The sequence below is a fragment of the Oreochromis niloticus genome, linkage group LG15 (assembly GCF_001858045.2).
Source record: "Oreochromis niloticus isolate F11D_XX linkage group LG15, O_niloticus_UMD_NMBU, whole genome shotgun sequence".
Taxonomy (NCBI): Eukaryota; Metazoa; Chordata; class Actinopteri; order Cichliformes; family Cichlidae; genus Oreochromis; species Oreochromis niloticus.
In genome coordinates this window covers 31049273-31072788 of record NC_031980.2, presented here as the reverse complement: position 1 = coordinate 31072788, position 23516 = coordinate 31049273, and the positions used below count along the sequence as shown (strand labels likewise).

At 38.2% G+C, this 23516-nt stretch overlaps 1 protein-coding gene across 1 annotated transcript in view; it reads left to right on the top strand.

Annotated features, from left to right (window-relative positions):
• Positions 1–4721: 4721 nt before the first annotated feature.
• The window catches only part of slc16a10 (solute carrier family 16 member 10), a 28138-nt gene continuing 9343 nt past the window's right edge, over positions 4722–23516 (top strand). The window contains exons 1-3 of the mRNA XM_013276235.3: positions 4722–5291; positions 20894–21038; positions 22522–22945. Coding sequence (XP_013131689.1) covers positions 4931–5291; positions 20894–21038; positions 22522–22945 — 930 coding nt within the window. The 5' untranslated portion in view covers positions 4722–4930. The remainder of the gene's footprint in view (positions 5292–20893; positions 21039–22521; positions 22946–23516) is intronic.

The window sequence follows — 23516 nt, the reverse complement described above, 5'->3', positions numbered from 1 at the left end:
AATGCGTTCAGCTTGTCAGATTTACATAAATCTTCGATCGCTAGCAGTGTGACTCTGAATTGCTGTACTGTATGTTTGCAAGTTTTCTCCCCAACAAACACATTGTCGACGAAACGTTTTGCACCGTCAAAGGCACCTGCGGTAGCACCCAAAAGGCAGAGGAAGATGCTAAACATTGCACAAAAAGTTGGACTTCTGCACATGCTAAAGGAAGGTAGAAGTTACCATATTTTTCGGACTATAAGGCACACCGGATTATAAGGCACATTAAGCGAAACAAAACAGATAAGTCAAACTTAACTCATTTTTCTTGCTTCCTTTACTTCCGTACCATTGATTCATTAATGTTGAATTCTCTGGCAGCTGCTTTATTCCCATGTTCTGGACCTGAAAACAGGGTTTTGATCTTTGGTTTCATTCTATAATACTGGACTTACTTTTCTACGAAGGTTTGAACGTTAAGAGTGTTTAAACAAGAGAGAAAAGTGTGAAAATGTTCATGCCTGTCTAAGAAAAGAGTACAAAGTGTGTAGTGAGGGGTTTTGCAGCTTTAAAACACAACATTGTAAAAAAAATAAAGCTGGCTACTTCACAGATTTCACCTATTGCGGGTTATTTTTAGAACGTAACTCCCGCGATAAACGAGGGACCACTGTATTTCCGAAAATAGAGCTGGTAGGATTTTATTTATTTATTTATTTTAGTAGACCAGCTCAGAAGATTGCATTGGCTTGGTTCCTGCAAGAAAAAAGCCACTGGGGATTTTCCATCGTCTTTGGGATTCATACAGACAACGAAATGATTTTATGCCCCTTACATATTTTCACAAATTGCATAAAGGACACTACAAGAAGTACAAAGCTAAGATAATGCTACAAACAAGCTACATATAATCTATGAATTTAATGTTACCAACACAAAGCTCTGGTGTTTAGCTAGAACTGATTTCATGTTCCCAATAACATCTGTACATGCACAGATGGACATATGTTTGTGGAAACAGCTCTGTTTACACAGACTGGCTGAATTTTCCACCAGGTTTCGTGTAGTTTTGCTGACAGAATTTTCTGACTTTCCAGACTCGTTCTTGGTCCTTTCTGTGTCAGTGTTTTTATACACATCCTGGTTTTAATTAGAAATTAAGTCCCATTTATAGACTGTAATCTGCTCCAGGTCTGGCCAGCAGAAACTCTTTTTGTTTTTCATTTTTTCTGTCTCCTAGTCAACACTTTCCACAAGACAATTTACAAAACCAAATGCCTTTTCTCAGATTATTTAAATTAGCATGCTTTTTTGTTTTTCAGAGATATTTCTCCTATAAAAATGACTAGAGTCAATCTTAGACTAGGCCGTGAAAGTGGGATTTCCCAAATTACAGTTTTAGATCAATTTCACGATCTCCACCCACATCTTACTGCCTTTCTCTTTAATTTTCTACTCATTGCACATATCCTACTCTGGGTCAGCCCCTCTGCTTGCCTTGCAGTTTGTCTATTTTTAGCAGCTGAAGAGGGGAAGTCAGACATTTCACAACGGTAGATACTGAGGTGCTGCTGAGGCAGAACAGCGTATATTTTTATTAGAAGTCCTCCAGAACTTGCACACTGAAGCAATATTTTGTCTTTGCTGCCAAAAGTGAGCTGCGCTGGGCTGTTTACACAACACCATTCAGCTGTAATACTGTTAAACCAGTATATTCAAGTACTTTACTGATGTGTGGAGCCTTAGTTTTGGTTACTGCTTCCACTTCACTACTAGTATTGTTCTCTGTACTGTGTAACACACTGTGTAAAATGTAATATAATAATCTCATAAACCCATGATTTGTTCACAGTCCAATACAGAATCCATAGCACATAGTTAAACTGAGAAAATGCACAATTTTAATGAAAAAAATATTAACTTACTTTGAAATTCATGGCAGCAGCACATCTCAAAAAGGTTTGGACAGGGCCACGTTTACCACCACGCAGCATTCCTATCTACTTTGAGTCCATAAACATCTGGAAACTGAGGACACCAGCTGCTGCTCCAGTTCAGCATCCGGACTCTTCTACTGGCCACGATTTTGTAATAGCATCATCTTGCTGAAATATGCATGGCCTTGCCTGAAAGATACGTCACCTGGATCGAAGCATGTGTTGCTGTAAAACCTTTAAATTGCATAGGCATGAATATACCCCTGTACTATTAGATATGCAGGCTTTTTAACTAAACTTGATGGTCTCTATCTTCTACAGCCCAGACAAGGTGGTGTCAGTGTTTTCCAAAGATTTGCTTGACCACAGAAATGTTTCCACTTTGCCTCAATCTATTTTAAATTAGCTTTGGCGCAAAGAATGCAGCAGCGTTTCTGGATAATTTTTGGGATCTTTTGATAATATTATGTGCTGTAGATGATGAGATAGCCAATGTTTTTGCAATTTTACTTTGAAGAACACCAGATGTGTTACTGAATTCAACATGAACTAATTTGTTTTGGGCAGTGTCCCAGTATTTTTGGAACTGGGTTTGTGTTTATTTTAAAGCTTTAGTTTATTATTTTGCAGATTTTATAGATAAAGAAAATATAAAAGTACTGAAATTTCCCACTGCAATATTAAAGTTATATGGATACTGATGATTAAAAATTATGATCCAGTAATGTCATCTGTATGATTCTGCATGATGAGTACTTTAAGATTGTTTTGATGCCAAAACTTCTGCATTATTAGTGTATAAGGATTAGGACTTTTATTTAAAAAAATTCTAAATACTTATATTGCCACTTTGCAAAACAGTCGTTCAATACTACATATGTTTGATACATTTCTTTGTAAATTTCTATATTTAAAAATTGTTGAAACCCCTCTACAAAAAAAACAAAAACAAAAAAAAAAACTAAAACAATCAATAGAAAGTGAAGAAAACAGCTCTAATTTTATGTCCAAAAATATTTATGTTGCATTATGCTGGACCAAGACATTCTTTTGTATAATAACAATATGTACCACAAGATGGCGCAGTGAATTAATTCAAGCAGGCAAGCCAACAACAATAATTTCTTATTTACAATGGTAGAAGGGAAAGTCTTGAGAAAATTATGATAGTACCATGGGCCTGAAAGGTCAAACGCACTGCAACTTAAGAAGATTCTAGCAAGTAGAAAAATTCCCCCAAAAAGCACACAGACTGAAACCTCACAAAAAAACCCATAAAAAACTTAACATCTTAACATTACAAAACACAGCATAAGTGTATAACAGTAAAAAGCTAATAGCAAACACGAAGCTACAGTAACATGCGATTAAAACACACAAGTGTGTCTCAGTACAATTCTGCTGTTCCGCCACTTTAATGTCTCCTCACAAACGCTTCGGTTGTGTTTTGTGAGATTTCATTTTTGTTTTTTTCTACTTCTTTTGTGTTTTATGTGTCTTTGAAGCATGTTTTTTGTGCTTTTCTTAAGTAATTAGGTAGGAATAAAAGCATACATTAAAAGTCAAGAACGGACCGAACATTGTATTTGCATCCGTTTTTTTCAACACATCCACTGATTAAATGCTGTCCTCTGGTGGTTACATTCTTTCTTAAAGTTTGCAGAGGGTAATAAAAAAGTAGGGTAAACAAGGGTAAACAAAAAGTACCTTTAAACTGTCACCGTTCCACTTACTAGCCTCAAATGTTTCCTGTGCTAGTTCACTATACTGTATTTGTATATGGTATATGGGATCCAGAACGCCTTCGGTGTAATGTACATCTACCTCCTGCAGGAATTTGGTAGCATGGAGGATAAAGACCTTCAATTCAGGACATGTGAGTACAGGCTAACCTGGCTGTATGAGTAAAAGTACCACATTAGTAAAGAATTATATATATTTTTAAATTTCTTTTAGAAGAAAGGCGTGATGTAACCCTCGCAGGATGAGTTGCGGAGAGACGGTCTTATAGTAAATGATGTCTTGCTCATGGGACAGTTTTAGTAATGGCGGGGAATTGAACCGACAACCTTCAGACCACCAACGAAGCTCTCCTCGAGAACTAACTATTTCTTCGTAAAGACATAATAATTCTACAGCATCATATGTTTAACATTTAGCCCACTATAAAAACGTTAGCTAAGTTCAGCTAGCAAGTAATGTGTCGTTTCCTGGTCAGAGAGAAGGAAACGCATGCAGACAAAAGAAAGACAGTGTGGTTAAATAGCGCGGTTGTGGGGGTAACGTTGCGAGCCTGGCGTCAAAGTCGTGACCTGGCACTCAGTGTGGTGGTAATTCAAAAAAAAAAAAAAAAAGGGTTAAGTGGTTGTACTGGTTTGTGTCTAAACCCGAGGAGTCCTGGGTGAAAGCTCTCAGCGTGCTCTCAGTGTGAAAGTACGGCACGGACCGAACATTGTATTTGCATCCGTTTTTTTCAACACATCCACTGATTAAATGCTGTCCTCTGGTGGTTACATTCTTTCTTAAAGTTTGCAGAGGGTAATAAAAAAGTAGGGTAAACAAGGGTAAACAAAAAGTACCTTTAAACTGTCACCGTTCCACTTACTAGCCTCAAATGTTTCCTGTGCTAGTTCACTATACTGTATTTGTATATGGTCAAATATTCTTTCATATGCTTGCATTGCCCCCCCACACACACTTACCAGTGCCACCCCACTGAAGATATCCTGGAAACGCCTCAGCAGCTGCAGTGTAAGGATACCCGCAGCCCCGCCCCTCTGCGTTGTCTATTTATAAAAGTGCAACGGCAGATGTTTGACAGTTGCACATGTTGCAGTACCAGCACTACAGAAACTATACCTCCACGTCAATGGATAAAACTTCACCGTAACCCCAAATCTCTGTCATATCCTGTGTCTGAATTTATTGACCTCCCCCTGCCAGCGTACGTGAAATACCTCCATACTGCAAAATCCGCAGTGCCTTTTTGACACATTATTTTTAAAAAAAAAATGACAGAAGGGAACAATATGCCAGAAAACGATGCAGCCGGTACAAACGAGACACCCGCCGGCAGCGAACCCGCAAAGGAGAAGCGTCCAGTGGAGGAGCAGGATGAGGAGAAGGAGAAGACGGAGAATAAGGAGAACGGGGACAGCAAAGTGGATATCCCAGAGAAAAGCGAGGGTCCGGGAGCGAAGGAGGAGGTTGAGTTTGTGCACCCCGAGGGCGGCTGGGGATGGGTGGTCATGCTGGCTTCCATGTGGTGCAACGGATCGGTGTTTGGGATCCAGAACGCCTTCGGTGTAATGTACATCTACCTCCTGCAGGAATTTGGTAGCGTGGAGGATAAAGACCTTCAATTCAGGACATGTGAGTACAGGCTAACCTGGCTGTATGAGTAAAAGTACCACATTAGTAAAGAATTATATATATTTTTAAATTTCTTTTAGAAGAAAGGCGTGATGTAACCCTCGCAGGATGAGTTGCGGAGAGACGGTCTTATAGTAAATGATGTCTTGCTCATGGGACAGTTTTAGTAATGGCGGGGAATTGAACCGACAACCTTCAGACCACCAACGAAGCTCTCCTCGAGAACTAACTATTTCTTCGTAAAGACATAATAATTCTACAGCATCATATGTTTAACATTTAGCCCACTATAAAAACGTTAGCTAAGTTCAGCTAGCAAGTAATGTGTCGTTTCCTGGTGAGAGAGAAGGAAACGCATGGAGACAAAAGAAAGACAGTGTGGTTAAATAGCGCGGTTGTGGGGGTAACGTTGCGAGCCTGGCGTCAAAGTCGTGACCTGGCACTCAGTGTGGTGGTAATTAAAAAAAAAACAAAAAAAGGGTTAAGTGGTTGTACTGGTTTGTGTCTAAACCCGAGGAGTCCTGGGTGAAAGCTCTCAGCGTGCTCTCAGTGTGAAAGTACGGCACAGAGAGTCGCTTTAAAACGTGAATGAAATACAGCTTGATACAGCTTGCTCCCAGCCATACCATAGTGTGTACCAATACTCATTTTTTTCTCACACGAATTCTCTTCTTGTTGTTCAGTCTAGTCAGCAGTCTTCATTATCATACGAATTGTGTAAAACCTTACATGTTTTTCTGCATTAAACTAAAAGGACACCTTAAAAAACACTGAATATTACACATAGCGGTGTGGCAAAATCATGGCAAAATAACATAGAGAAAATTTTGTTTTTTGCGGTTTGTGTGTGTGTGTGTGTGTGTGTGTGTGTGTGTGTGAGAGACAGAGAGAGAGAGACAGACAGAGGGAGGCTTACCACATGAGTAATGGCCCTGTGCTGTTCCGCTTTGATTGTAACCACCTGTTGTTGGTATCGCTGTTTGGCAAATGAGCATGTAAAAGTGTTTATTGGTAGTCTGGGGCTTAGCTGTTCACCGAGTCAATAGCTTCTTCTGCTGATCTCTGTGATTATTGCGTTGGATTTTGTGTTGGTTGCAGCTAAGGTGGTTTGTACTATGGCTCTAACGCATTGCTTGCTTGGTGTGTTTTTCTTTCTTTCTTTTTTTTAATGATCTGAAATATTTGATTAGAGATTTCATATGCACCAGTCATAACACCATTACAGGGTTTCTGCCAGAAAAATTGTAAACCTCCAGGGCTTCCTTTATCCATTGCAATGTTCTGGGCCCCAGCCCAACATGGGGATGCTATTTTGACTCATATCACCCACCTAAAGGTGGTTGTACATCAAGCATGGCAACAGCACTCTCCAGTGGCAGTATCTTCCCCCAGTAGGACAACTGGTAATGAGCACAAAGATTTGCCTTCAAACTCCACAGATCCCATTGCAATTAAGCATCCTTGAAATGTGCTCCAACAAGCCTGATCCACAGAAGCCAAAATTTTGCTCGCAGTGTGTGTTGATTCCCAATGCCACCATAGGACATCCTCAAACGTCCTGTGTCTGTACCTAGACCCATTTACTCTGTTCTGTATCAGATGATACTTTTGTAAACTAGTTGCTTTTTCCTGTGGTATGTTTTTTCTTTTCACAGAGAAAACTCCAAAACCAAAGTGCATCACTACAAACTATTTGGCAACGTTCAATCTACTTATTGGCCAAATGTGTTTGGGGTAGTATCAACAAAAGTAAATACACAGAGAAGGTGCTGTGTTCTGGACTAATGGAAAAAAAACATGGAGAATTTCCTGCTAATATTTATGTTTATTTGGTAGATATTTCAGGCTAAATGGTATGTAGCAGGCTGTTACTACAGTTTGTGTACTCTCCTGTGTACTTTCTTTTAAAGTGTCTTATAACCTTGGCAATGTGAAACTGCTAAGCTCAAACATGCACTGTACATCGGATAATTGGACTACATCGAGGTTAGATCATATTCTTGTCATAAATTGCTCTTCAGTTTGTTTGTAACCAGGCTGAGACCACCCCTGGTTGTTTTGGTCTGCACCCGAGTGCACCATCTACCATCAACAGACTAAACAACACGTCTATACATAGGACAGAAGGAGAGGTGACCATCAATGATGTCAGCTGACAGCATAATGATTCAGCGTAATAGCACAATGCTTTAAGAAATGCATTACTCAATTAATACTTAAGCAAAATTGTTTTTCATACATTGCTCACTCAAATTCAATGTGAACACATTTGTTTTATGTATATTTTGTCTTTTACTATGCACACAGTTCACACACTGACTTTGTTAGCTAAATCTCTAATAAAATGAATAATACTAACAAGTATAGTGACAGTCATTTAAACACTACTTTATCCACTAAATATATATATATCTAACTTAACATTCAGACAGCACTATAAAATGGCTAATAATTACTTCATGTTGCTATCCATTTGAGATTACAGTGGCTGACTGCCAGGATGTACATTCTTGAGTTAGAAGTTTTAGTGAGGTCTTTCCTGCTTATGTTCACTTCATGAGATGGACAGCATCCATTCTTTCCATTTTTTTCCCTGATCCTGTTTTCCAGAAAGAACACAAAGTACTACTTCGAACTAGACGTTCACTCTTCAGCTTGCCTTCCTGTCGTGAGAACAGAACTAATGAGAATTAATGAGGCAGTTGAGTGGTTTTGAAGTTAGACATTGTCATAGAGGAAGTGCGAGAATGCTAAGAGAACGCATCTATAACATTCAGGATACAAGTCTTCGTAAACATCACAAATCCTTGAATGAAATCCCCTTCTTTCCCACATGGATATTTTTATCTGACTGAGCTTTAGAGGAAACGATGGAATTTAATTGACAGGGAGAAAATAGAATACTAAAGTAAATTCCGTTGGATAGTTTCTGTTACTGGCTCTGTAATGGCTAGGCAGTGTAGCGTGATTTGATTATCTTAGTCTAGTTTCTGAGTCATTTTGAGGGAAGAACTATAGCTGGGCAACAAATTTTATCAGATATATCAATAATGGTAATTCTAATGTCTGATAAATTAAAATGTAAAAAGTAAAGACGAGATGGAAGAAACACCCATCAGCCATTGTATGACTGTTGCTTGTTGGCAACATAACAAGCCGTCTTCTCTGGTTGTGTAGACACTTTACTGCAGTCATACGAAACTCCAAATACACTTTTTAGCTCACTTTTCCCATGGAAATTTGTATTGCTTGTTTACATAAACACTGCTGACATAGACCTTACTTTACTCAGTTTAACTTTAAGCAACAGTTTTACTTCCCAGCACAGTCCCTTAAATCTATTTTCTGTTTATCACTGGCTGTAATCACACATATGTATTTTAGCAAGCTTTTCAAGCATTGCATAGCACACATTAAGTGTGCAAGTCATATAGAGCTTCATTTTAGCACAAGTGACAGTTGCGACAAGATATTGATATGCAGTCTTGTCTTGGAGGGAGACACAGAACATGTAATAAATTACTCACCCCAAAATACGTACATGAATAACAAATGATTGCCTGCTGTGAGTCAATTGGTTTTTATCATTGCAGTGGGAGATGGCAACATGTTGCTATCTACGTGGGTTCATTTTAGATCAGCATTTGAGGCTCGTACGGTTTGCAGTAATTTTCTCTCCTCTGCTATCTGTTTCACCGTGTGTGCTTATCCGTTTTGCCATTTTTGCCTCTCCCTGTACACATGGAGTGGAGCAGATAAGACCATCAATACCATGGTATGTGGTGCATGACATGCATACAGATTGAACCAAAAATAAGGCTTTAAAAAGCTTTTTTTTTTACCTTGGAAATTGTGTTTCCACTACTGTTTGAGTGCCATGGCTCTCCTTTATCATATCTCTGATTTATCCTACTTGGGTACATTTTGAATGGGCATAATTACAGTAAAAAAGACCAGAAGTAAAGATAACATAATAGGGAGAGATTGTTATCAGCAGTTGCTGATTTATTGTTTTAATCTTGCCTATTAAAGCCTTCTGATAGGTAGTTTTACTCCTGTTCTTTATGGAGAATGCATTACAAACAGTAAGTTTTTAATCCTTCAACTTGACTGTGGAGTTGAAATGTAGGCAGTTCCACATTGAAAACCCCTCATGTGCCCTGTGCTAGGTGATTTGAATGCAAAGACATACCAATGCACAAGTTCGAACATGTTTCTTTGTCTCACATTCAAGCTCCGATGCGGCTAAAACTGCATATGCCTTGAAACTGCACCTAAGATGAAAATAAATGTTCAGTTAAGGTTTGCAGCCCCGTTAAATCAACTTAAAACAATTATCAGGGCCAATATTTGTCTGTTCACTTTAAGGACCATGATGGCCTGATTGCTGTAAACTGGTTGCTTTTGTCAGAATAATTCAATTCAGTTTAACTTAGTTTAGTTTTATTTATATAGCGGCAAAACACAATAGTTTATATTGTAAGGTCTTTAACTTGTAAGTTTTAATTCTTCTAGGGTCTACATTAAGAATAATAATAATAATAATGATAATGATGATAATAATAATAATAATAATAGTAATGATAATAATCCCTGCTTGGAGTAAATAAAAATACTGCGCATTTCTCTCTTTCCTTTCTGAGAAGAATAACCAAACATTACTGCCTATGACTAAAACTATATTCTTTTCTATGATGCAGGGTAATGTGTATCATTTCAGGTCGCATAATGTGTTTATTATGCGTGCTAACATATTCATTTTAATTTGTAGCTGTAGTTCCTATGGCCTGATCTTCTACCAATTTACCAGAAATTATCTGCTGGGCATTCATGGATTTCTTAAATAGGGATATATATTCCATAAAGAGCAAGTTTCCAATAGCTGAAATTTTCAGCTAGTAGCTGTTTGTTGGTGCCAAAGATTACCCGCTGCAAAGCTCGGAAATTCTAAGTCACAATCAACCAATCACAATGCATTATGTTGGGGTGGGAAGGTCGAGGCTCTATGCTGGCTTCCAATGTCAGGTCAGTGACCTTCACATCTGTTACAGATTCTGGTTCCCTCCCTGTGAAAATGCCAGATGGGGTTATTCTTGAGCCTTGTGCCAAAAGCCACTTGGTTGTCGTCTACTGTCAGACCTGCCAAAGAACTTTGGACTAAACACAGAGTTTTTTGATACCTTGATTGTGTTGTTTTGATGACTCTGAAGTAATCAAAACCCATGTATTTAATTGACATTAAAATGTCAATAACAAGACATTATGTGAGCATATTTTGGCTGAATATTGTTTTGACTGTGTATGAAAGGAAAAAAATAAAGAGATTGATGGTGCAGTGAAGGATAAAATATTGTTTTAGTATCAGTGCCTGGGAGAGTAAAGCAATGTTAGTGCTTTCACCAACATTAGATCAAATGTTTTTTGAGTGTGTTAGATCAGTTAACAATAACTATGACTCCCTTGTACATTAACAGGAGAGAAGGAATTTGTTTTCCCTCAGTTCTGCTGGATTATTGTTTTTTGTCATGAGAGATCATAAACACACTGGCAGTCTGTAATTTTAACGTAGTTATAGGGCAGCAGAACTAACTGAAGCAGAACACGGAGGAAGGACTATATTAGGACTTTTCACTGTTTGGCTGCTGTCTGCCTTGTACTGAGGGCAAAGTGTTCAGTTGATGCTGAGTTTATTCTGTCAGCAGTCAGGCTTACTATATTGCTGCTTTAGCAGTAATTTACTGTCACATGATGTTTTATGCAAGGGTTTGTTTTGTGAAGTAGATACGTTTCACTAGTTGAAAACAAGTTGTTTTAAGTTTATTTTTTTTAATTCAAATACCAAAAAGGTTATGGATAACAGATTTCTGATGGAATAATATGCTCAGATGGTTCCTGAAGGAGAGCTTGATGAGACAATTGTCAGTTAAATATTTCTCTACAACTACAGGTTACCTTGCCACAACTGTCTTTGTGTTCACTTGAATATAACAGCCCAACCAAGTTTACATGCACTCTAAAAAGCTTAATTGATTGATCTTCATGGGTAACTTGGATCAAAACAAAACAAAATGACTCGGATGGATTGGCTCCACAAAACCTTGACAAGTTTTAATCATAGACGGGTTAATGTTTGACAGGCCGTTTGATTTCAGGCGTGTGTAAGCTTGGGTCTGAGTAGGTGAAGGTTGTCAAGAGATAAAGTCTCGAGAAGATAAACATGCTGGAGGCAGAGCCCACTTCAGTGGCACCAGGACAAATTGTTTGGCCCCCTGCACATGACACGTAGGGGACGTGAACTAATGGCTCTGATGTCCTTGCTCTTGGGCAATGTTAGACTGATTGACAGCAGGCAATCCCTGTGTCACTGCACCAAGATTAGGTCTTGAAACAGTCAATCTTTATGGTCTCTCAACCACATCTATTTGAAACTATGTGGAGGTGTTACAGTTCATGACAAGTATGAAAATGTGTTATTTTTACAGGGCAAAAGAGGAAATAAGAGGAAATAAATATCAGAAACAAAATTACAAGTGGTACCTTCCTGTTTTGAAGGAAAAACAGAGATGGGATAATGGTATGCTCCTATAGTACTATTCTATAGTGACTAATATCCCCAAAAAGCCACTGAAACTCTCAGTAGCCCTCTAGCCTAAGCATGGCATGGGGTACTCTCTGATTTGTTTACTGTCTCCTGCATCCGTTCATTTCATCGACCATGGATAAAATTAACTTTGCACAAAGACCACTCGGAACTAATTAGGAACATCGAACATCACAGGCAGCACCGTGCAAAAACCACACTGCCACTATAATAAGATTCACAGGTACATGATCGGTCGGGTCTCCGTGTGTCTCCAAACAGCCATGGTAACCATATAAAACATCATGTCCATTATATCACAGTGCTCATATATTTCTCAGGGGAAGATTTTAATTAGTTTTTCTGTTGCCTCTTTTATCATTACAGATATTATGGATTGATGTGGGTTTTTATTATGTACATAAATGTAATTTTTATTATTATATAATAAAATAAATTATTATTGAATAAATATTTATTTTAGATCAAGTTTATGTGGCATCAACAAATGTTTTAACTTGGGACTGACTTAAAATAAATAAATAATCTATATTTTTGTGGTTACTTTGTGTTTCTATATATATATCTATATATATCTATATCTATCTATCTATATATATATGTATATGTGTGTGTACATATATATATATGTATGTATGTATTACTGAACTAATTTTATATGGAACAATAAGTATTTTATTCAAATTCTAAACAAACACATTTAAGTACAGCAAATCCTCTGATTTACCACAAGATACATAAAGTGTTAATCAAAAACGCCTTCTGATGGATACATTTTGAAGGTACAGATAATGGCGGTTATTGGTTAAGCCTTTCTGTGAGACAAGAAGCTGGAGATGAGGAGACTTGGGGAGGAGTGTATGTATCCAAGCTGTTGTTTGCAACACTATACAGTGAGCTTAAAAAAGGGGGTGGACAAAAAGCTCCCCCAATCACCAGCTTGTTCTGACACACCACCCCTTTTGCTTCCCTCTAACATGAAACACAACTCCCATTTAACATTTTTCATATGGACTTCTAGTATCTGCTGCAGAGGGAAGTCATTCCAAGCATGCGTATGATGTGCTTTTTTATGCAAAGCCATAAATCGCTCTGCAGCTGCTCCCCAACTTTTTCCTGTGTCATCAGACAGACGTTTTCACTTCCTGCAGTGTGAGAGGCCAGAAAACGCACAAATGATTTGAGTGGGTTGCAAACACACAAAAAACACTTCCCCCCTCTCCACAGTTTCCAGTGGAACAGCCCAATACAAATGGCTTCCAGCTGCTGTAAACTGGAATTGCTATATCCTTGTTGCAGACCCAGATGTGTGACTGCGGCACTAAGAGGCCCTGATTAGGGTTATGACTGGGGTCTTTGTGACTGAACGGCACCAGTTGAAAAGTCATACTGTAACAGTATTACACAGTAAGACCCCTTTAAGTCAACAGGAGTCCCCCTCATCTCTATCCAGCTATCCTGTCCTCTAATTTCTACTCTGTGTTATATTTTTTAATTAATTAAAAAAACAGTAAAATGTATAAATTAAGTTTCAGCAAGTAGACTGTTTGAAGGTAGCTTAGAAAGTCGTGGACAACAAGGACATGAAAAACACTGAATGATTAATCGCTAATATAGACTGCTGGTGATCTAAATATTTTGACAGATGAAGCCAATACCCTGTATGTTTATTGTCTGGCAGATTTCTAAGAGAGTTTAAGCAAAACTCCCCACCTGTGTAATAAGTTTTCTTGAGCAGTCATAATAACACAGTCTTATGCAACTGTTACACATCTGTTACACAGATGTGTAACAGTTGCATCAGAATCTTCTGATACCTAGGTTGTCAACAGGTTGACAACCTAGGTATGTCAACCTGTTGTTGTGTCTAGACTTTATTTTACAGATGTAGCAGTGATTAAAACCATGGATACACTGGATAGTATCTTCCATTGTAATAAATCGACTTTAAAAAGAAATAATCGTCTCATAATTGGTCTCTCAGGGTAACACCACAGAATTTATACATGTCGATTAGAGTTCCTCTTAAAAAAACTTTCTGTTGCTTCCTTTTAATTCAAATAAAATGCCTACTCCCCACCAAATAATCAGAGAAGTGAGAAATGGTGTCCTGGCAACAGAATAAACACCAACACTAACTTCAGCACGTCTTTGGTTTTAAAAGTACAGTGGTCACTCGTTTATCGCAGAAGTTACGTTTCAAAAATAACCGATGATAGGCGAAGTAGCCAACTTTATTTTTTACAATTATTATAGATGTTTTATGGCTGTAAAACCCCTCACTGCACACTTTATACACTGTTCTCAGACAGGCATGAACATTTTGACACTTCTCTCTTGTTTAAACACTCTCAAAGTTAAAAACTCTGAGAGTTTTTAACTTTGAGAGTTTAACTTTGAGAGTTTAACTTTCTCCCACAGCCCAAAGACATGCAGTTAGTGGGGTTAGATTAGTTCCAAATGAATGTTAGTGTGTATGGCTGTCTGTCTCTCTGTGTCAAGAGATGCAAATGCAACTCTTGTGGTTTTTGTGTAAAAATCATGTTTTAGATGCCTCAAAAACAGCCTTTGGAGAACACTATGTGAAACCTGTTCAAGCTAACATAGGTCAAAACTTGTATACTTATTAACCCTGCTATTAAAAAGAGCTAACTAAAAAACAACAACATGCTTTATTTGCATGTTGTTGTTTTTTCTTTTCTTTTTAAGGAGCTTGAAAAGAAAAGTTTCAAGGGGCATAATCCAAGTTTCAAGAATGCTCCTTTGATTACTATGACCTGGATGACTGAGAACCTACACAGACTTTTCTTTTGTTTTCTTTTAGATATAAAATTATTAGAGATTAACATTAGGAAGCAAAGCAGGGAGGATATGAATCAAGTGCAGTTAGCTGGGAAGTACCTGGGTCACTAAAACATATTCACTGGTCTTAGTTGGCATTTCTTAACTTCCCTTTTCCTTCTTCTTCCCCCTTGCTCTCAATGCTGTCGTCAGAGAAGAATGTGGTCTGCATTGTGAGAGCCAAGTGTGCGTTCAGTGCAGTAGGGTCCACTTCCTGAGCCCTGGTCAGTGAGTCCAAATGTCTGATAGTGAGCTGGCTGTGAGGCTGCTGGGTATAGACAGCTGCAGGATTTAAGGCCACTGCTCTGCTTAGTTTCTTCTGTCTGGGAGATCAAGGAGCCTGGATGTAACTACAGTACATGAAAGGCTAGGTGTTCCTTGCCAGCTAATAGCTTATCAGATTGAAGTGGCTGTGTGGATGTTAGACCACACAGTTATTGACAGGTCCAACTGAATTGTCTTGGCAGATCATTTAGTCCTTTGGAATTTGAACAGAACAGAATTTGAACAGAACAGCCTGTGATTTGAATTTGCATAATTATGATAAAGGAACTGACCTCTCAGCCCATTGTTCCTTCAGTGGGCTGGTTTCAGTCATTATGCAAATGTACTGTTTATAAGATTGGGGAAACCTGCAGTCAGCTGAGACTGAAGAAGTCACTTGAATGAGTGACGAAACGTTTCTCCCACAAAACGCTATGTCCAGATGAACAGATTCAACTTTTGGAGAGAACAGCCTGTGGTCTGTATGTTGTCTCTCAGAAGAACTGAGGTACTCTACGGTACATATTCTACAACTAGTAATTAATGTAATTAATGTAATTAATAGTGAAATGTTAAATATTTCTATCAGTGGTTTATTTAGCATAACTGCCGATGGTTATTGCATTTGAACAAAAAACAGAGCACCAACTACAGAGTCTCAAATTGGATTCGGGAGGGGCTCTCTCCTCCACAGCCGCTGCTCCTCCACATCAAAAGGAGCTAGGTGGTTCAGGCATCTGACAAGGATGGCTCCTGGACGCATCCTGGGTGAGGTGTTCCAGGCATGTCCCAATGGGAGGAAGCCCTGGGGTAGAACCAAAACACGCTAGAGAAATCTCTTGGCTGGCTTGGGAACGCCTTGGTGTTGCCCTGGACAAGTGGAAGAAAATGGATGAATGGAAACAGTCCAGTAATGGCTCTAACTAACATGGGCACTGTATAAGATTGTCAAAAAATCTTGATTCCTGGTGGTTATGTTTTTAATATTTTCCACCGTTAACTGAACTGCCAACTGAATCTGAAAAAACCCCCAGCTACTATTATTTTGTGTCCAAAACTTTTACATAGTGTGATCTCTAAAGTTAAAGTTTGTACCTTTATCTCCACCAGCACCGATAAAAGAAATGGTGACATACCCAGCAAAACAAGAGCTCTTGGAAAGTGAAGTGAAATAATGATGATGGCCTCATCACAATGTTTTTCTAGACTGGTAAAATGAAAGCTTTTAATGCTAACATTTTTGACTAGTAATATATTTACTCAATTTGCTTTTTATCGTCTTGTGTTTTAGATAAAATACACTTTATCCAAGTAGTGCTTTATAGCTGTCTACCGAACCATTAACTGGGATCTCCAAGGATTCATGCCCTGATCTTAGACATACTGTGCTCTTGCCTTTTTGCTAAAGGGGCGGATAACTTCACGAAACCCGTCTGGTAAAATGCCCCCCCCCCCGGTGGTGATAGTTTTAGGAGACGGTAATTCCAAAATTCTAGTTGACGTATAACTTAATCTATAACAACCATTATTCTGTAAACCATTATTAGAGCTCTGACTGGAAAGGAAAAACTCTGTTAGATGAGGAAGATCTCTTCCTATTAAACCTCTTCCTATTAAAATCTTTAGCTTAATCTGTAATTTTTTGTGTATTCTCAGTATAATGTATATATATATATATGTGTGTGTATAAATATATATATTATGTGTGTGTATAAATATATATATATATATATATATATTTATATATATATATATGTATATATATATGTATATATATATATATATATATATATATATATGTATGTATACACTCAGTGATTAAGAGTGTGAAGCTTAATGTAGTGCAGTAAAAATTTACACAAAAACACTTCCATTAAAGTCAATACTACGTCATGGTAACAAACACTTTTGCATTGGTGCTGTGTTGATACAGGGGGACATCTGGTCTTGTTTGTGGTTTGTTGGCCGAGAGAGCATTTTAGTTGCTAAAACCTTTTTCCTCCTCAGTTTGTGTTCATTATAGTGGAACAGCCTGGGACTTTGGGGTAAGTTGTAAGTGGTCTATGGTGTTAAATGAAGCCTGTCTTCATTCTCCATGTTTCAACTAGACATAGGTAACATCTGAGCATCTTTGGTCAACGTGCCATAGAGATGTTCTGTTTGTTTAATCAACCTGAGCAAGTGCTGTGCTACCTCAAATACTGCAAAATGCCCCATCCATTAGATGCTTTAGTTAACTTTGGTTAATAGATAACTCTTCAGCTAGCTTTTTTAATGCAAACCCTTTGAATTTATTCATAAATTTAAGTAAAGTCTTCAGTGCTCTGTTTGTGGCATTCAGTGCAGTTATCTTGTTTGATGTTTCATAGAAATTAGGATTAAAGAAATAGATAAATATATTTGTGTTAAGGAAGGAAAAAAGAAAAATGGCATAAACTTATAAACTTATATGCTAGCTAAACTTGTCAGCACATAGCAAAGGGGATGTTTAATTATAATTAATGGATAAACAGTGGTAATTATTTGTCAGTACTTGAAACAAAGTTAAGAAACTTTTAAAAAAATAATTTTAAAGTAATGACTAAATAGCCAAAATATTCTAAATTCAAAACTCCCATCTCAAAAAATTAGCATATCATGAAAAGGTTCTCTAAACGAGCTATTAACCTAACCATCTGAATCAACGAATTAACTCTAAACACCTGCAAAAGATTCCTGAGGCTCATTACTCAAAACCGCAATCATGGGTAAGACTGCCGACCTGACTGCTGTCCAGAAGTTTTGGGTTTTCGTGGGTTGTGTGTGCCAGAATCATCAGTGTTGGAACGGTGAGGGGCTTGGGCTGCTTCAGTTGTGTGTGGTGAATCTGGGGTGTGTGGAAGTCTGGTGTTTGTTGGTGCATTGCGGGAGGTGATGAGCTTTGTCACAATGTGCTGTTTTTTTGAGAAGGACCTGTACATATATATATATTTTTTGTCTGCTTATTTAGTTGGTTTTTGTTTTTTTGCCCTTTATCCCCGTCCCTCTTCTCCGCTGTTTTTCCCCCTCTTCCTTTCTCCCTTTTCTTTTCCTCATTCAAGTCTGTCCTGTATCTAGCAAGTGAAAATAAAAAAATAAATAAAATAAACAATAAAAGGTGAATCAAATAGACCATTACGGCAAGGCTGGGATGGTCAATTTGGTAAAGTAAATCCGTTGGGCATCTTTCTTCGCCTTTAGACAATAATTCTGATGGCAAAAGAACCAAACGGGACAGGCAAAAAAAAGCAAAAACAAAATATTCTAAATTAATAAATTTATTGAGCCGTTAAACTATTCAGCTAATAGTTAGCGTGAAATATTTGAAATTAGAGTTAACACTGCACAAATGCATAATTGAACATAGCAAAAAAACACTGACATTTCAGTAATTGTTCAATGTTAAAAAAAAGTAGAACTCCCTCATTCAAAACAACATGTGATGCATGGTGTAATTACAGAGGTTCTTGGGGTCATTAGGGAAAATCAGGCAAGAATGCCCAAAGTAGTTACCTCAAATGATACACAGGCTTTCTGAGTTTAAAAATCTGCAGTTGAAATACATTTTTCTGTGGATAACAGGTGTATTATGCAGTTTCCTAGGTCTGAAGGTTCAGTTGTTGTGGGGTGATTGGGTTCAGAGTCGGGGGGGGGGGAGTTCCAGCGAAGCAGACGAATGACTTAGGGAAACTCGTCTGCTAGTGTTTAAAGCAGTGCCCGCAGCTAAAGGTGGATGTCACTGGGACACAGAGAATCCTGATTTTACATTGTTTTTAATCTAGAATTTCTCTTGTCTGGAGCATAAATGCTTTTAAATCAAGACAGCCAGAAGAGCACAACAGCAATTTCCTGTTGCTTTTGAAGGATTCTTGCTTCTTCTCGTTCACTGGCATTTATTAGAGTGAACATTTTCGGACTTACTGTGTTGTCTGGAATAACTCTGAAGAAGCTTTGGGAGTTCCCCCAAATGATAAAGACTGTGTGTTCCTCTGACTTTTGGTCCATCCTTATTATCAGGCCAAAGTTTTAATTTGTACTTTGGTTTATGACGGAATGGCTGTAAAACTGATACAGAGCCTAACAACATTGTGCATTTGCTGTTTACGACATTAATCCTTACATGACAAATATCTAAACTATCATGGTGAATTACTGTTGTGTAAAAAAAGTGACTGTGACAAGAAATAAATGAATGTAAAAATAACTGTTGCCACATTTCACAGGGACCACTAGGTAATAAACAACTGCGGACAGTCTGATTTAAACAATGAGCAATAAAGCCTCTCAGTTGCTGGCTGACTGTAAACTCTTGGCACACTGAAATAAACATGTCTCCTCAAGTGTGACTTTAAACAGGGAGAAGCTGGTGACAGTGTTGTCGAGATTAATCCTAAAATCACAACCACACTGGTGTTTTTCTTTGGAACTTCATAGCATCTGTCTTATTTGGAAACCTGAGATCGCCTAATACTCTGCCAGCATGGGGTGAGGTGAGGAGAATAAAATCCCAGCAACAACCCTGAAACTTGACACAAGGGTTTCCTGTTAGTCGTGTAAAAAACAGACAACAAAAGCATTCCAGCTCCAGTTGGTCTTTTCCCACAAGTTTCACCTGACTTACTTCAGAGTCAACAACTTTTTATATGGCTTGTGTCACATGTGCTGACCTGTTGTTCACCTGAAGGCATTTCTGGTCTCTATTGTTATCTGGTATTGGATGTGTGATGTCTTAAAGAGAAAGTTCCCAGTTCCCAGCAGTCTTTTGTACAAAAACATGTCACTCTTGCCTTTTTCCTTATAGTCATGAGAAACACGCTAACAGAATAGCTTTGTTCACAGCAATTCTTATTTACCTTTTAAGGGGCCTTGGTATAGTCCATCTCTTGTCTAAAACAAGCTCTTTTGGCTTTCCCCCTGCATTAAAATGAACTTTCTTCTCATTGGCTGGCTTTTGCAAAGAAACAGTTTGAACAGCAGGTGAGTAGGGCTTGCACAGCCAGAGCTGTTAATCTGAGATGACCATATTATGATTGTCCCCTCTCACTGATGCCAGTTAGAGTAAACTTGAACCTTTGGCTCACAGGTGTGACTTACTAACGACCTCAGTATTTGAAAATTATAGAGCCCCCTCCTTAAAAACAGTGTGTTCTTCAGAATCAGAGTACTTTAATAATCTCTAAGGAAATTATTACATAATAATGTATTATGTATCTTGTGTGTTCTGTCACCATATGGTTTATTTGTTTCTTTTCCATCTACGAAGGAAATCATACAAGGAATGTGTAAATGTATGGACTCTGTAGGTAAGAAGCATTTCTAAAGCTTAAGTTCAATAGATTCTTTTTTTTATGCTTTATTTTTATTGAAAATTTTATAATTTTGACAATCATCCACATAAAAACAAAAAACAAAAACAAAACAAAAAAAGGAAAAAAAAACATAATACACAATAGATAAGTTCAATAGATTCAAATACAAAGTACAGTAGGAGTAAAATGGCCAAGATGTAAAAAAGGGAACTCATGACATTTGTAAGGCATGTGATGATTGGTTGCTTAGTAAGCTCTACAGTGTGTGTTTGTATCCATGAGTAAATATGTGCATCGATACAGAAACAACAGTGTTCTGTTATTGCAACATGACCCTTTGTTTAGCGGTTAGTGTCTGTAGTGTAAAGTATTTTCCTGGAGACAGTTGTGCAAGGTGGGGTTTTTTTTTTTCTCCTCTCTATGTACTATTGTAGGGTCTACCTTACAATATAAAGCGCCTTGAGGCGACTGTTGTTGTGATTTGGCGCTATATAAATAATATTGAATTGAATTGAAATATAATAGAATCATGACATTCATCCTGTCTTTCCACTCTGTGTCTCCTGCAGCATGGGTGGGCTCCCTCTCCATGGGCATGATCTTCTTCTGCTCTCCCATCGTCAGCATATTCACTGACATGCTCGGCTGCAGAATTATTGCAGTGGGTGGCGCTGCTGTGGGTCTGGTCGGCCTACTGGCTAGCTCCTTTGTCACGTAAGGAAGTTTTCCAGCTCAAAACTGCATAAGAATTTTTTTTATATTTCCTAAGATAGCATGCTTTTGCTTTATGTATAATTCAGCACCTTTTAACTGTTATTTAACTTTGCACATATAGGCAAAACCTTAGTGTTATAGGATATTAGGCTTGTCTCGCTTCACTTTTTTGTCACATGACAAAATATGCATACACAGTGTTTTCCACTGAAAAAGATTGTATTTGGGGCAGTAACAAGGCACCCATGATTTCTTATATGGTTTCCACAACTATAATATATCATAGCTTTTTAGAAACTTCTAAGTTAACATTTTGGGCTGCAAGGGCAAAATGCATAGACACATGCTAACTAGTGCTAAGTAACAAATGAAATACAAGACATTCACTCATCTAAAGTCAAACACAAATGTCTTGGATGGGCTGTATCTTGCAGCACATCACATTTACTCTAAATATCAAATACCAATATCACAAACATAGTGAAGAGGTCAAACTCAGTGACTCTGTTCACTTGGCGAAACTTTCAAAATGAGAGCAAGGGGACTGTCCCGTAGTCCTGTTGGTTAATTGAATGGTAAAAATAAAAATAAATATCAGTATAACTGTGTGGTCTGCCTGATTCTATTTGATCAATTTGATGAGTCAGTTTGATCTCCCAAAACAAAACATTTTATATAAAATTGTGACTTCATGGTAAAAATTACCTAGAGTCTCATTGTGGCCTACAAGTGAGGAAACACTCACACAGTCATATCTGGTTCAAGCAACGCAACAAGTGCAACACACACACTTTATCACTAGAGTAAGCAATAAAACTGCTGAATTACAGCTGGTCAAATGACAGAAACTGTGGTCAGGAAGCTGAGTTCTCAGAATGCAGTGATTGACAAAGCTCATAAACCTATAAAATATTTTATTAACAGTGGAACTGAGAACATGTACTATTTTAAGGAAAAGGCATTAGGTCAGTTTGAATTTGATGGCAGCAATATGTTAAAAAAGCATCGGGGTAGGCCCATGTTTACTGCTGTCTGTCAGTTTTCATGAAATAGTAAAATGACTTAGTTTAAACATTTGATAAATTTTATAATTATGAGTCACTGACAATGTAAACCAATATGCACCGTCGGTTAGAATATGTATCATAATGTGTTAAAAATAATTAAACTAATTGTTTGTTGTCACTGAAATTATAGCAAATTAACTTAATGTGAAAACTAGTTGGGAGAAGTTTGTATTTGATTTATGTGAATGAGAACTGTGTTATTGCGTTGCATTTGATTTAACCTAATACGTGATAAAGCTTCTTGAAACAAAAATCAGTATCATAAACAAGGGCTTTTTGGACCTTTAAAGACATTTGACATCTTATTTTATAGTTGCTGCTGCTAAGAGCTGATTCTTTTCTGGGAAATATCTTGCAGATGAATTGGCAGCTCTGAATGAATCGACTGTACACTAATGTTATTTATTTGCTCGTAGGTCCCTGGGCCCCATGTACTTCACATACGGCATTGTGTTCTCCTGCGGCTGCTCTTTCGCCTACCAGCCAAGCCTGGTCATCCTTGGCCATTACTTTAAGAAGCGCCTCGGCCTGGTAAATGGTATCGTAACAGCTGGCAGCAGCGTCTTCACGATCGCTATGCCCTTTGTGCTGTCAGGCTTACTGAAAAACCTAGGCCTATACCACACCATGCGTGTCCTCTGCATCCTCATGCTTGTGCTGATGCTGGCTGGCTTCACTTACAAGCCCCTGCTGCCGGTCAAACCCAAAGACTCCCAAACAGGCAGCTCACACCTAAAACAGATTTTCAACATCAATATCTGGAAGTCGTGGGGATATCGCATCTGGGCCTTCGGCATTCCCGCTGCCCTCTATGGCTACTTTGTGCCTTATGTTCATCTGGTAAGTACTTCTTTCATCTATTGTGTTAATAATATTTATGCTGGCATTCATGCTTATTGTTTGTGTATGTACCGTTCACTCCCCTCCAAACAAGGGGTTGGTAATGATCCATTTGACATATGGGAGCATGTCAATTCCAAGATTCCACAGTGTGATTTTGCAACTATCCTACTCCCGGGTTCTGGATCTCATTATTGGCACAGTTAACAAGGAATAAGGGTGAGAGGTTAGCTAGCGTTGAGGATCTGCTCATGTTTTTTTGGTGGCTGGCCAGCATTCCGCTCCATATAGGGCCACCGGCCATACGACTGTTTTGTAGATCTTGGCTTTAAGGTGTTCAGGCATCCTCTTATCGCACAGGATGCCGGTGGATTCAAGCTATTTAAGCCATGCTGTGTTGACTCGTGAGCGCACATCTGGGAGAGTCTCGCCGTCCGCCGAGACCAGAGACCCAAGATATTTGAATTGGGCAGTCTTCTTTAACTCCTGGCCGCCGATCTGGATCGATCCCGGGGTCACATTCTAGATTCTAGATATTCCGTCTTCTTGGTGTTCAGGTGCATTCCACTTT